Source organism: Camelus ferus, chromosome X (genome assembly GCF_009834535.1).
Source record: "Camelus ferus isolate YT-003-E chromosome X, BCGSAC_Cfer_1.0, whole genome shotgun sequence".
Lineage (NCBI taxonomy): Eukaryota > Metazoa > Chordata > Mammalia > Artiodactyla > Camelidae > Camelus > Camelus ferus.
The window spans coordinates 75,870,107-75,885,938 of record NC_045732.1 but is presented as its reverse complement, the minus strand read 5'-3'; the positions used below and the strand labels follow the sequence as shown (position 1 = coordinate 75,885,938).

At 35.6% G+C, this 15,832-nt stretch overlaps 1 protein-coding gene across 3 annotated transcripts in view; it reads right to left on the bottom strand.

Annotated features, from left to right (window-relative positions):
* Window positions 1–15,832, bottom strand: part of DOCK11 (dedicator of cytokinesis 11) — a 129,863-nt gene that overhangs the window by 5,575 nt on the left and 108,456 nt on the right. For all 3 annotated transcript variants that reach the window (XM_032475843.1, XM_032475845.1, XM_032475846.1), the window contains 7 exons: window positions 15,187–15,309; window positions 11,872–11,985; window positions 11,184–11,330; window positions 5,476–5,686; window positions 4,911–5,101; window positions 4,258–4,358; window positions 2,899–3,037 (listed from right to left, as the gene is read on the bottom strand). In XM_032475843.1, coding sequence (XP_032331734.1) covers window positions 2,899–3,037; window positions 4,258–4,358; window positions 4,911–5,101; window positions 5,476–5,686; window positions 11,184–11,330; window positions 11,872–11,985; window positions 15,187–15,309 — 1,026 coding nt within the window. The remainder of the gene's footprint in view (window positions 1–2,898; window positions 3,038–4,257; window positions 4,359–4,910; window positions 5,102–5,475; window positions 5,687–11,183; window positions 11,331–11,871; window positions 11,986–15,186; window positions 15,310–15,832) is intronic.

The following is a 15,832-nucleotide window of genomic DNA, read 5'->3' as shown; positions in this document are numbered from 1 at the left end:
AACATTTGCCCAAAGTAAGGCATACCTGGATATGATGCAGTATGACAGTATAGCTTGCATAAATATAAACCAATAGAAACTAAGGCTTTTCTGGGTTAGCTATCAATACATAATTATATCAAGGATCTAAAATACTGGTCTCTACAACTAGATAAAATAGCCATGGTTTATGGAAGTTCAATGAGAGAGGTAGGAAATATGACAGCAGATTTGTAAAATCCATGCTTCATCAGGGTGTTAAAAAAGAGACAAGAGGCCCAAAATAGAGTCACTTGTGCTAAAAGCCTGAGACTTAATACCTAATCTAATTGCAGTTTCAGTTTTTTCCAGGCTGGTGGTAACCTTAACCAGCCAAAAAAGTATGTGTCTTACTTTCAGTCTGGAATTACTTACTTGGTACTAGTGAGATAATCCACCTGACAGACCCTTGCCCTGCCCCAAAGGAAGGTGCCCTTGCCTGAAACAATCAGGTCGTTTCTAGAATAACTTCCTTGCTCTGCCTCCTTCTACATGTAAGTCTTCCATTTTGTAAAGCTCTTCGGAGCGCCTTTCTGTCTGCTAGATGGGATGCTGCCCAAATCCTCAATTACTGAATAAAGCCAAGATCTTTAAAATTTACTCAGTTGAATTTTTTTTAACAAGGGAAAAGAGAACTTTATAAAATAACTGCTGTAAATATTTTGATCACAGTAATAGCAGTAAATTGAATAATTTGCTTTCAATTTGAATAATCGAGTTCAAGGCTAGGTCATACAATTGCATGTAAATTATGTAACTAATATAATACACATTGGCTTAAAATGATGTAATTGCTTTATATCTTTTGTGAAGGAGCAGTTTTTGCTGTTTTTTTCCTATGGACTATGGAGAATAGAAACTCAAACTGGACAGTTTCTAGGAATAAATTATATAATCTATTTGATAAAAGTATACCCCAGAACAGTGACGGTAGAGAGGTTAAACCCCCACTGTACTCATGGGCTGAGCTTGAAATACAAACAATAAAGGAAGTAGAATGATTCCCTCCTTTCCTAGCCCTGATCGCCTGGCTGCTTTGGGAAGGAGGCAAAAAAGGGCTTCTGAAAACTGAGCAGCAAAGGCATGCCTTGGAACAGTTTGCATTCACTCCTAAGTGGGCTAACATAAGTAAAGACGGCAAAAAGAACTAACAGAACACTGATTCCAACACTCCGCAAGCCAACAAGTTTCCCAGCCATGAGAATGGGAGAGTAGGAGACTGGGGTAAGTGGTCTCATTGAACAGATGGGATGATGAAAGTCTGGCTGACTGGTTTCTCTATACTAGGTATAGAGATGATAATGGTTAGAAAATTAAGACTCCTGGTCACTCAGTGCAACCGTGGGATAATTGTAACTAAATTTCCCATAGTCCTTTCTAAGAAAGCATGTAAAACAAATTCAGAGAGGTAGAACTTGATTCAGAGTCAACTAGCTTTTGTTTCCCTAGAAATATCTTTTCTTTTCCCCATCAATTCACTGCAGTTCTTTGGGTACTAACCACTGTCAGCCTATTTGTAAGTACACCCTTTGTATGATGGTCTCACACAGGGGAGTGCCTTCAAGTGATCACTGAAATGCAGATAACAGGACAGATGAAGTTCTCCTTTCTGGAACCATCGTTAAGAATGCATTCGCTAAAGGGTTGTAGTTATCCTTGTTTCTTTTAAGGAGTCTTAATTTCTTAAAAAGTTGAGAGGTTGAAGAGTTTCTGAAGCAAATATTAATCTTACTGGGTGTTTTCCTTAGTAAGGAAATGAGGGAGATTTTATGATAAGCTTAATAGGCTCAGGACCTGAGGGATCAAGACCATCCATCATGTGGTGACTTTTACAAATGTGTTGAAGATTTTAAAACACTTAAGTGACCATCCATGTATAGATTGGTTGTAAACAGATCTCAGGACTGCAATGTAGGAATGAAGTTTACCAGGATAATCCAGGAGTACTCTGATTTTAAGGTAAGTAGGTATATAAAAGTCATAACTACTTAATTATAACAATTTGGCTGTAAGTGGTGAGCAGATTGTTGCTTCTATATTTTTCAGATTGTGCTTTACTAAGTTAGCTATAACTGTCATTAACACTCAGTCACAGATTAAAATGCTAAGTTTTATGAAAATAGAGAGTTTTGCAGGCTGTATGGGTAGTTAAGACAATTCCCAAATTTTGGAAGTCACTCAGGATCTCACTTAAATGATAGTATAGTTGCCCCCAGGTATCCTCAGAGGATTAGTTCCTGGACCATCGCCCCCTCTCCCTAGGATATGAAAATTTGAGGATGTGCAGGTCTCATATAAAATCTGCATATAACCTATGCACATCCTTCTGTATACTGTAAATCATCTCTAGATTACTTATAATACCTAATACAATGTAAATGCTAGGTAAAGAGCTGCTGCTTGCAGCAAGTTCAAGTTTTGCTTTTTGGAACTTTCTGGAATTTTTTAAAAATATTTTCAATTGGCAGTTGGTTGAATCTGCAGACGCGGAACCTGTACCTAGTTTCTTACAGCCAAGGTAGAGATATTCATTTAGGGATTTGGTTGCTGAGCCAATAATTTCACTTCTCTAGGATCCTTTCTGAAAGACTCTTATCCATGTTCATAGTAGATCAACAGATTTGCTCAGCTACTCACTTCTAATGGCACTGTGGCACAAGAACAAAATGATTTATTACTGACAATTGCTTTAGCAATTGCTTCAGAGAACTGCTTCACGTTTGATTTGTATTATATCATTTAAATGACTAAATATGAGCAAATTTCAAAATAACAGACTCAGTAATTTCAAGGTAACATGTTTCAAACCAATAGGTTTTGCTAAGTAACTATTTAGGGACCCCAGATCAAATTTTTGTTTTCAACCATCCTAATACTTGCCTGCTCGTGAATAATATCAGATAATTCTTTCACCATATCTCTGAAATTTGACTTAAGCCCTTCATGGTATTCAACCTGATCCTCTTTAATTAGCCGCTCATTTAGTTCCAGTGCAATGCTGCATGCTTGGATGAACTTCCTGTGGATGAAGATCAAAGATAAAGTTTTTGTTATTCCTAGAAAGTCTCACTGAAAATTTAGTATTTACTTTAACCATGGCTTACCTAGAAGGAAGATTAGACTCCTGTATTTTATCTCTGTGTTTTGCTAGTGCCACTAAGTCTGAAATATCTCTTCCACCTTTCTCCTTCGGTTTTCTTACTTTGCTCAAAACATATACCCTCTAGGAAGCCTACTTGCTCAGTCATTTACTTGATATGATATCAGCTAAAGTTGTGCTAACATTAATTTACATCTGTAGATAATGTTATTCATTCAAAAATAATTTATTTGAGGCTAACTATGTACCCAGTCCAGTGCTGGGTGCTATAGGTATGAAGTATCTGCCCTGGGCTGGTAAGAGTGGGGACAGAGAATTGATGACTTATCATACAAGCATTTTTCCATCATTTCACGTATTTATGTTTAATGTCCATAATTAGAATGTATGTCTTAGGGGACAAAGTACCTCACTGCCCATTTGTTTTGTATCCCTGTCATAGCAACTAGTAGAATCTTTTTGTATATGCCAGGCATTAATAAACATTGAATGACTGCTGGTTACTCTAACCTGAAAACAGCTGATAACACAGAGAGGAAAAGTGAAATAAGTTGGGAGCAAATGAGTGGATAAGTTATCTTTGTCATTAGTTTACCTTACTCATTTGTCTCTTTTATTCTGAATGTAAACTCCTTTTATAGATGAAATAGATTTTGTCTTCTAATGCAAGACCATTCAGGACATGCCTTAGCTTAGAAGGATGCTTATTCTAGACGAGATATCACATGCCCTAGGCTGGGGAACCCACGTGGAACTAAACGACATGGGACAGGAGCAAGCCTATCCAACCCTTCCTACCCTAAATGGCCTGAAATGCTGTAAAATGAGATCAATCAGACAGAGGAGGAAATCATGTGATGAACGTAGGCTTGTGTTTTTGTCATAATATCGAAAGCAATCAAGTAAATTGGCATATTTAATCTCTTGGGTCACTAGGACATTGTTAAAGTGCTGCAGTAGGAAAGAGATCACACATTTCCTCTCTACTTAAAGTACCATTAGAAGGTCACTTAAATATTGTGAAAGAGAACAGAGAATGTCCTTTTCTCAAGGGACATTTGGTGAATATTTTGGTTTCTTTTAAGAAGAAAATAGAGTAAAACAATAGAGGTCTAATCTGAGAACTACAAAGCACTTACCTAAACATGTCTTTCAACTCATTTACTTTCTTAGGTGGATACTTGCTAGCTTGACTGTCATTTAAGAAAGCCCTTGCATATGCTAATGGACCTGCATTTACCTAAATTACAAAAGGAGGAAAATGAGAGTTGTTGGAATGTAATCAAAAAGTAATTTTTGCATTTCTCTTTAAAAAAAAACAGTATGTTAAAAATCCACATCTGAGAAACATTTACTATGCTTTTTTTTAACGTTTTTAATGATTTATAATCATTTTACAATGTGTCAAATTTCAGTGTAGAGCACAATTTATCAGTTATACATGAACTATATATAATTCATTGTCACGTTTTTTCTCTAACATTTACTATTCATACTATAAATTTATCTGAAAAAATTAAAGTAAATCATCTGCAAAGATGATACTCTAATATGTTAATGATTTCTGATATGTAAATATAGGGCTTGGCTACAGTCAGAGGGATTTATGTTAAGGTCCTCTGACGGAACACAAAATTTATAGAAATTGAACATAATTGCTTTATTGAGTTAATCAAAAACGTACAGGTTTTTGCATTCAATATAACAGTTTCCATTAGTGCTTGCTCTGTGCCCTTATGAGAGCAAGAGGAACACTGAGAAATATTTAATACACGTTTAGCAACCACCATACCTGCACTGAAACGCAGCCCTGCAGTTTAAGTTGGAGCTGAATCATGTCCACGTCAGCAGAAGAGCAAAGCTTTTGCAGCTCTGCAGTTTTATCTTTTATTTCATCAGTAGCAACATCAATTGGCTTTAAATTAATCTGCTGTTCATAGGTTATAGGGATCCTCTTCTTCACATATGGAAATGAGTTTGAAGCTATTAAATGTTAAGATTGAACAAATGAGTTTCTAAGATAGTAAATAAAACAGCCAAATTAAAGGGAAAAAAATCTGTTGTGCTTAATTCTCCCTGTGCATTCTGTAGAAAATACCTCAGGGGACCAAATAGGCACCTTATTACTTTAGGATTGAGGGTGAAATTCTCTTTATAAGATAACTCAGAGCAATCATGAATTACATATGGGAAAACAATGGTTTATGACATAGCCAAGTTGGTGCAAGTTAGTGACTGAACAGCAGAACAATGAGTGATTAAAATTTCAGTTACATTTTCCTGCTGACCAGCTGCTACTTTTGTGTATCAAAAAAGACCATATGTCAAACAAAGAAGTTATGCCAAGTCCTACTTACTAGTCAAGATCGTACGGCGTTTGCACTGTTCTTCTATACAACCTTGTTTTTTGCCTGATAATGTATAAGGAGCCTCAAAAACAAATCTGTTGATATTATGGTTTCTTTCAAATTCAGTCTTTCTTTCTGTGAGTTCTTTGTCATCAAAGTAGGGCTTCACATATGTGACTTGGATATGAGCATATTTTGGATCAAGGTCTTTGACATTTACCTGTAATGTAAGAAACTTTTGTTTTTATGCAATAGAAAGGAAACGAGGGTACAGGTAAGCTACTAACAACTTTAAGATCAACTGAGGAACACTGTCATTGAACACACTGTGAACTGAATACACACTTGGAAGAGGTCTTTGCTCTTTTTTTAAGGATCATTTCCTTCTGATTATAAAGAAGTTACAGAAACGAATTTGAGATTACAGAAATGTAGGCAGAAAAAAAAACTGTAATGTGACCACTCAGCAGTGACCATTATTCACATTTTCATATATTTCCTTCTAATCTTTTTTCTATGCACATATATTTACGAACCTGAGATCATGCTGAGCATTGTTTTATAATCTGATTCCTCAAAATATATTAAAATGGTTAACTGTACATTTGAGTTCCACCTCAAAAATACAGACAGGATTCTGAGACGATGGCAGAGCACCAGAGATTTATCTTCCTACAGAGACAATGGTAACACTGGCAGAGTCTGTCTGATGTAACTATTTCAGATCTCTGGAGTCTATTGAAGGTTTGCAACTTTCAGGGGAAGGCATGGATATAAAATTGCAGTTAATTTTGATCTTGGTCAGTTTTAGTTCTTGACAAAATGGCAGCTACCCATACCTCACCCCCAAGCTCCATGGCAGGCAGCTGTGCACATGTTCCTGGAACAGTTTGCGGGAGCCAAGATGAACAAGAAGGACCCTGTCTTCCAAATACTGGGGATCTGTGCTGTGATTGCTGACTGCTGCTTCTGATCCCAGAGGTGCAAAGAGGCTGTGGCCATTGTTGCACCTTTCCCCATTGTTGCAAGGCCCTCCCCATCTGGCTGAAGGACTTGCAGGGGATTTAAAGGACCAGTATCTTTTCTCCACCCTCCTCACTTCATTTTCCTCTTTCTCCCCTCTTGGGAGCCAGACATTAAAGATTAGGGCATTCAAAAGCAACTGCATATATGAGGGAAACTAGAAAGTCACTGGGCATGCTCAAGGGAAGGTGCAGGCTCAGAACAGACCTGAGAAGACCCCCAAGTTTACACCTCAGGCTGTCCTTTGGCACAGAGACAGCCTACAATGATTAAAAACAAACAAAACTGCAAACCCTTGGAAAGGGGGAAATTCTGATTTCCAGAGTGACCATATTATTAATTTCAAATGTCCAGTTTTCAACAAAAAAATCACAAGCATACAAAGAAACAAGAAAGCATGGCCCATTCAAAGAAGAAAAATAAACCAAGAGAAACTGTCCCTGATAGCAGATCTAATAGATCTACTAGAAAAAGACTTTAAAACAACAGCCTTGAGGATTAAGTAATTAAAGGAAAATATAAAATCAAGAAAATGATACATGAACAAAATGTCAATATCAACAAAGAGGTAGAAAACCTAAAAAGAAACCAAAATTTTTTTTCAGAGCTGAAAAATACAATAACTGAAATGAAAGTTCACCAGAAGGATTCAAAGGCAGATTTCAGCAGGCAGAAGTAAGAGCGAACTTGAAGACAGGACAATGGGAATGATCAAGTCAGAAGAACAGAAAGGAAAAAAAAAATTGAAGAGTGACAGAGCCTAAGAAACCTGTGGAACATCACCCAGAAGACCAACATATACCTTGTGGTAGTCCCTAAAGGAGAAAAGAGAAAGGGGCAGAGACAATATTTGAAGAAATAATGGCTGAAAACTTCCCAAATTTGATGAAAAACATGACTATAAACATCCAGGAAGCTCAACAAACTCCAGGTAGGGTAACTCAAAGATACCCACACTGAGACACATTAAAATCACACTGTTAAAAGAGAATTTTGAAAGGAGCAAGAGATAAATGACTCAGTAATATACAAGGGATCCTCAATAAGATGATCAGATTTCTCATCAGAAACTTTGGAGGCCAGAAGGCACTGAACTGATACAAAGTGCTAAACAACAACAACAATCTGTCAATCAAGAATCCTATATCTGGCAAAACTCTCCTTAAAAGTGAGGGAGAGATTGACATACCCAGATAAAGAAAAGCTGAGGGAGTTTGTTACCACTAGAGCTGCCCTATATGGAACACTAAAGGGAGTCCTGCTGGTTACAATGAAGGGACATCAGACAGTAACTCAAAGCTGTATGAAGAAATAAAGATCTCAGTAAAAAATACGTGTGTAATTACAAAAGTTAGTATTATCATAACCATGGTAACGATACTGCTTACTGCTTTTTGTTTTCTACATGATTTAAGACTAATACATTTAAAAATTGGTCTAAAAGCTAGTATTACCAAAACTTTGGTTTATAACTCCAAATAATTTAAGAGACTAATACATTAAAATTATTAGCTAATGTTTTTGGATGCACAACATATAGAGATGTGATTCTGTGACATCAACAACTGAAAGGGTTAGGGATGGAGCTGTTAAAGGAGCAGAATTTTTCTGTTATTGAAATTGGTATAAATTCAAGTTTAAGAAGTAAATTTTGTGAAAATTAAACAATATACTTTTAAAAAATCAATGAATCAAAGAAGAACTCACAAGAGTAATTAGAAAATACTTAGAGATTAATGAAAATGGAATCACAACATTACCAAAACTTATGGGACACAGCAAAAGCAGTGCTAAGAGGGAAATTTATAGCTGTAAACATTCAACATTAAAAAATAGGAACGATCTCAAATTAACAATCTAATTTTACAACTTAAGGAACTAAAAAGAAAAGAACAAACTAAACCCAAAGCTAGCAGAAGGAAGGAAATAATAAAGATCATAACATAGATAAATGAAATAGAGAATAGAAAAATAGAGAAAAATCAATGAAACTAAAAGTTGGATCTCTGAAAAGATCAACAAGATTGACAAAGCTTTAATAGATAGACTAAAAAAAAAGAGCATTCAAATTACCAAAATCAGAAATGAAAATGAGGACATTACTACCAATTGTACAGAAATAAAAAGGATTATAAGAGAGTACTATGAGCAGCTATATGCCGACAAATTAGACAGCCTAGATGAAATGTGAAATGAACAAATTCCTAGAAACACAAAGCCTACCAAAACTAAACCATGAAGAAATAGAAAAATCTGAAGAGATCTTTAACTAGTAAAGAGACTGAATCAATAATTTAAAAAATCTCCTAACAAAGAGAAGCTCTGGATCTGATGTCTTCACTGGTGAAGTTTTCAAGGAAAACTAACATCAATCCTCAAATTTTCCCCAAAAAGTGAAGAGGAAGGAACACTCCCTAACTCACTCTATGAGGTCAGCATTACTCTGATACCAAAGCCAGACAACAGTACAAGAAAACTACAGACCAATATCCCTTATGCAAAGGTCCTCAAAAGAATACTAGCAAACCAAATTCAGCAGCATATTGAAAGGATTACACACCATGACCAAGTGGGATCTATTCCTGGGATGCAAGGATAGTTCAACGTAGGAAAATTGATCAATGTAATACACACCACATTAACAGAAATGAAGGGGAAAAACCATATGATCACCTGAAACAATTAGGAAAAACATTTGACAAAATTCAACACCCTTTCATAATAAAAGCACTCAACAAACTAGAGATCAAGCTTGATTTTAACCTTATAAAAGTAAAATATGTATATGGTAAAACATTTAAACAGAACACAAGGGTATACATGAAAAGTTTTTTAAAAAGTCTGTCTTTCCACATAAGACTCTAGTCTCTCCTCAGGGATAACCTTGGTTAACAATTTTGTATGTATCATTCCAGAAATTTCCTAAGCATACACAAGTGAGTAAATGTGAATACCAGTTTTTACACACATGTGATCATCCTATCTATAATGTCCTGTACCTCACCTTTTTTCTCTCAATAATATATCTTGATGGGTTCATATCAATACTTACAAAATTTGTAACGCCTAGGTTACTATATCCATTATGTGGGTGATATCATTTCTTTAACCATATGGACATCAGATTGCTTCCAGGCTTTTGTTAACAAACTTTGTAGCAATAAACACCTTTAAACATACATCTTTGTGTTTGTACATCTACGAGATAAAATCTTAAATATGAAATTGTTGGCTCCAAAGAAACATACATTTTAAATTCTGGAAAACATTGCCCAACTGTTCCTCAAATTGTCTGTGCCCTTAAGCAGATTTTGTTCTTTGGCAAGTAAAAGTGTTTTTAATTTTGGATTTCACACATTAAGAAAAAAAATAAGGTTTTTAAAAGTAGCAACTGCTTATTATGGCTGTTGCCTGTGAGGAATGACTAAAATATTGTACACACAAATAATGTCAGGAGTCCAGCTGCCTGATGGAGATTTGTCATTACTGCTTGTTGGCCAGGTTTTCAGAGGCAGAATAAAGTAGAAAACTGCATGTTGTACTGCAAGTTTGGATTTCCATTAACTTTCCATTTATAGTATCAGTAGCATGGCAGCAAGCTTAAGCCTTTCTGGCTACAAGGAGATAACATTTTCCGTTGTCTTAATTCAATAAAACAACACAAAATAGTGAAACTGATAAGTATTGAGAGGTTTTTTGCTGAATATTAATGACTTTTGAACCTACCAGCACATCTATTTTTAAATATCTTAAGGCATATGTTTAAGATAAAACAACCTCCATGAGATAAAGGTAAGTCTACAAAGTGAAGAAATCATTTTCATGGTAGAAAATGAAGTATCTTTACCATTGCCATGGGCTTCTCACTCTGGCAACGCTGCCTATTAGCTGTTAAGTACTTTACACAGCACCATGCAAATCATAGTCACTCAGTAAATACTGCTAGGGCCTGTAGACCCTGCGCTGTATAGGTTGTACCTACCTTAAAAATCAGTGCTCATCCTGGGCACACCCATGGCAACTAAGGACAGTCAGGCATTCCTACTGTGCCTTCCTGAAATTCTGTCTGTAGGGAACTATGCATTTCTAGGAAAGAGCGTCTCTTGCTGGAACCTTTCTCATCCTTCCTTGCCTTGGCAGGGCCTAGTAGGATGGATAGCGGTTACAGCAAGGCCCAAGGCATCTCTCTGAAATCTACATCACTGCAAATGCAACTACTAGACTAAGGATACCTTAGAATAAAATGTGTGCACGAAGATTATTTTAATCATAAAGTATGAAATTGGCAATCATGCACACAACAGCATTCACAGTAATAGCTAACCTTTATTGAGCATGCCAGCTTCTAGTATTAGTGAATGCTTTTTTATATACCAGAACTCTAATCACTTTCCATATATTAACTTACTGAATCCATACAACTCCATGAGGAAGGCACTATTATTTCCATTTTACCAATGAGGAAAATGAGGCACAGAGAGGTTAAGTAACTTCCCTATGGTCACAGAGCTAGCAGGTGGCAGACAGTGGAGATTTGAATCCTCTCTGACTCCAAAGCCGCTATCCTTTCTTGCACGATCTAGAAAGGCTCTATTTTCCATGCTTCTCCCCAGCTGAAAAAGGAAAAAGTCAGGAGCAATGTACCATGCTTGGAAGTAACAAGTAATGATTTCAAAATGCAGCGCATATGTTACCTTGTCTGAATCCTGAATTATTTTGACATTCTCTGTACCAAATTTTTCACCATAAAGTTTAACAAGTCTCAGGGAAATCTCCGAGAGGCCGGTGAGCTTTGGCTCTTTATAGATGTACTCCTTTCCATCCTCTTCTTCAAAAAAAGACTATTGTAAAGTTAAACATACAGTAAATTATAAGTAGTATGAGCAAACACAGTATTTAGAGAAAACCTACTAAATAACTAGCAATAATGTATTTGGAATAGATTTTTAAATAATAGTACTAAAAGCTACATGCCTATATTCACTCTTTTAAATTAAGTAAGTGAGAATTTTCAGACTCACGGTCATATGAACATATTATTGGCCTGAAGAGCTCCACACTTGATTTTTTTCATTCCCTGCATACTTACCTGATTTTTATTTGGAAACTTGCAGTACTAGATATTAAATATATATTTAAGAAGCCTAACATAAAATGAAACTGAAGGAAAAATGCAAATCTTATATGTTGTACTCTGACCTAGTGGATTTAGATATGGGAATGAAAGTGAACTTTACACTCACAAAAGAGGCTTCCTGCTGTTGTGATAGGCACTCCATCTAGACAGACTCCTAGGACCAATAACCGCTGCTATAGTAATCTAACAATTCAAAGGTGAAAGTTTAAAAAGAAAAACAACTTTATTAACTAAAGTATACTTACTTGGCCGTAAAAGGCAACTCTGAAGAAAGTTCCTAAAAGCCTTTTCTTTGTGTGCATAACCTCCAGAATTTTTGTGTAAGCTCCATGAAGAGTTCTATAAACTTGAGTAAGTTTCTGAAAAAAATGAGAATAAACTTTAGCTTTATGTTTTGGTTAATTACTAAATGTCTAAGATAAATGCACAGGGGGAAAAAAAGCAACACTATTTCCTTTTCAAAATGGTTTTGGTGGGGTAACTCACACTCCCCTCCCTCTTGGTCACGAAATTAAACAAAACTCCTTAACAAGTTTAGGTCACAGGGTGGAGCTTCAATTTGTCAAATGACACTGCCATTTCTAAATATTATGCTTCATTTCATTAATATACCAATGATAATGTATACTTTACAAATAATGTATTATTGACTACTATTTTCTATATGTCTGAATTATTTAACTGAAAGAGAAGCAGAATGCTTTGCTTGAGCCCTTAGGTGGAGTAAACAATCTGTCCAAGCACTTTGGAAGAAGAACATGAAATGCAGACACAAAAATGATGGTGTGAGCCTGTGTGAGGACGGCTTTTACACAAGTTCACAGACATTTTCAAAGAATATATTCTTTTCACACCCAGAAAACGGGCACGCACTGTGCAAAGAACGTTATCAAGAACATGAAAAGACAACCTACAGAACTGGAGGAAATATTTGCACATCACAGATTTGATAAATTTTCATATCCGGAAAATAAAAAGAACTCTCACAGTTCAACATTAAAAAGGCAAACATCCCAATTTAAAAGTGAGCAAAGGACTTGAATAGACATTCCTCCAAAGAACATACGTGAATGGCCAACAAGTACATGAAAAGATCTTCAAAATCATTGGTCATTAAGGAAATACTAATCAAAACCACAATGTGACACCACTTTATATCCACCAGGAGGGCTGTAATAAGAAACCAAAACAAGTATTGGTCAAAATGTGGACTGTGTACATTGCTGGGGGGAAGGGAAAAGGGAAAACAGTTTGGTGGTTACTCAGAAGTTATACATACAGTTACTGTATGACCCAGGAATTACCCTCTTAGGTATATATCCAAGAGAAGTGAAAACATGCCCATATAGAAACTTATACATAAATGTTTACAACAGCACTATTTGTAACAGTCAAAATGTGGAAACAACCCAAATGTCTGTAACAGGTAAATGGACAAACTAGCATATCCATACCATGGAATATCACTCAGCCACAAAAAGGAATGAAGTTCTGATACATGCTACAACCTAGATAAACCTCTAAATATTATGCTAAGTGAAAGGAGCCAGACACAAAAGGTCACATCTTGTATTAATCCTTTTTTATGACACATCCAGAACAGGCAAGTCCACAGAGACAGAAAACAAATTAGTGGTTACTAGGGGATGGAGGATGGGGTGGAGAATGGTTACCTAAAGGATATGGGGTGTTTTTCTGGGGTGATGAAAACATTTTGAAGCTAGAGAGGTGGTGGGAGCACAATGCCATGAATGCACGAAATGCCACAGAACTGTCCACCTGAAAATGGTTAATTGTTATGTGAATTTCACTTCAATAAAAAAAGGGGGAGCACAGAAGCAGATATTCTTTTTTGTGTGACTCGGGGGTTAGTTTTACTTTGTTTTAGTCCCCATTTTTCAGTTTTATGAGGTAAAACTGATACAATTTGATGCACATATACAATATATTGCATGTAAATACATATATACAATATACTGTGCATTTTAAAAATTTACATATATGTACTGTTCATTGTTTCTAAGTACAGTTTAGAGGTTTAGCTTTTTAAACTTACATAGTTATCAAAGGAATAAAGCCAATCACAAATTAAGAATCAACAGAATGCAGTAATCCAATCATAAAGGACAGTCAAAATGTGCTCACACATATTCAAGAAATCAATCATCTTAAGTTATAAATAATAAGCAGTTCATTTATATCCTTTTTTTCAGATTCCACATATAAGTGGTATCATATGGCATTTTTCTTTTGCTGGCTTACAGAAGCAGATATTCTTTCTCTAAAATTTTTTCCATTCATACTATTTCCTGCAGCTGAGCTCAATTTGAAGGAAGTTTCCTTACCTTTATGGTGTTATCTCTGACACTTTTCAGCCCATCTCACAAAGATATACTGAAAAATTACTTCATCTCAGGCAGAATGCTAGGGGATCTATACAGAGCCTTGCACCCCTACAAGGAAATAGGAGTAGTTCCCCTACAGAACATAGCGTTTCCTTTAATGTGTACGGAAGACATATTTTTCTTCTTTCCCTATTTAGTCAACTGAGTAGCAAAATGCTCCCTGGGTTTCTAATAGACTGATTTTCAACCTAAGAGTAAGAAAGTGGGTATTCTGAAACTTTTAAAAAGGTTCTTAGGATGTAATGCTTTGATCAAAGGGGCAGTGCCAATTCCTGTCTCATCTCACAGGCTATTCTTTGCCATCTACATGACCTAGATTTAATTATCTAACTCTTGCTTTTTAATATAATCATTTGAACATTAACTATGATTTTTCAGGCATGCCCCATATACACCAACAGTATGGCAAAGAGAGAAAGACCCAGAAAAAGTGAGTTTGCTCAGAGCCAGTTTGGAGCACAGATGAGAGCACTATATAGATGATATTAAATGTATGTTTTCACTCTTGGAAACTTCTTCAGCAACGAAAGACTACTTGCTATATTGAAGGATAAATTGCTTTAAAAAATGGCTTGAATCCTAAATCACCCCTTCCTAGCATAGGAGGGGTAGAAAATTATGATAGGGACTTAGAAACATGAAAATAAAGAATTCCTGTTCAGTGCTGGTGGCAACAGCTGTTCATCATACTGCTATTCTTTATTAACTACCCTTCATCAACAGTTTTATCCAGCCGACTAAATTGAAAAATTTCTCATAATAGGGCTATTACTAGTGTCTTATTACCTCCCTCACTGTCATCTGCCAGCACTTTTCATCTCCCCGTCAAACTGTAAAGAATTGAATCCTGCCAATGCCTCTTCCCAGGCAGCGTGGAAATCCAACAGCCTTTTTAGCAAATATTTAGTGAAGACAACATCAATCGTTTTATGCCATGAGGGAAAGAGGGGAGACTGCTAAATAAAAATGTTTTGAGAACTGCTGATATAATGTAAATTTCAATTTTAGATTTTTTATCCTTAATTTCATTTGGAAAATTTATATGAATATAAGGTAGGACTCTACTTTTAGAACCTCATAGCATTTTTTAAGGATAGTAACTTAAGACCAAAATAAAATATATAGACCAATGATGCAGATGTTTAAATTACCTACCTCGAACTCTCGACGTTTCTCATAAATTGGAATGATCAACTTGGAAATTTCAGAGATTACTTCATAACGTTCTGCTTTCCATAAGCCATCCACACATTGTTCTAGCAACTCCAGCAAAACTTCCTGTGTTGAGAGAAAAATGCAAGCAGGAATTAGAGATAGTTTTAGAGTTCTGGGCAAATGTATTTTGAACCATTTCAAGTTAATAAAGAACAGAATGTACTGAATTTAATGAAATGCACAGAAAGAGTACAGTTGTGTGACTGTATTTTCTAAATCAAATACTTGAAATATATGAAATTGAAACCATTCTTAAAAGTATGAAGTTAATATTGACAATAGTAAACTACATCTGTTTATTTTGTTTATCATGTAATGAGGATGTTAACTGTACTTACAAGTAGTGACATATAGACAGGAAGTATTTTTAAAAAGGGATACATTGTTCCAAACTGAGGATGTCATTGTCTAACAGGGTGAATTTCACTAAGCCTATAAATGTCCATTATTTTCCCTTTATGTTGAAATTGTATTACACACAAAAATATTTAGACAATTTGACAACTTTCAAGCTGTTGCATTAGTGACATAGGTGTTTATTAAAATGATGTGATTTTGGCCAAGAATTCTTCCTTCCTGTCTATTG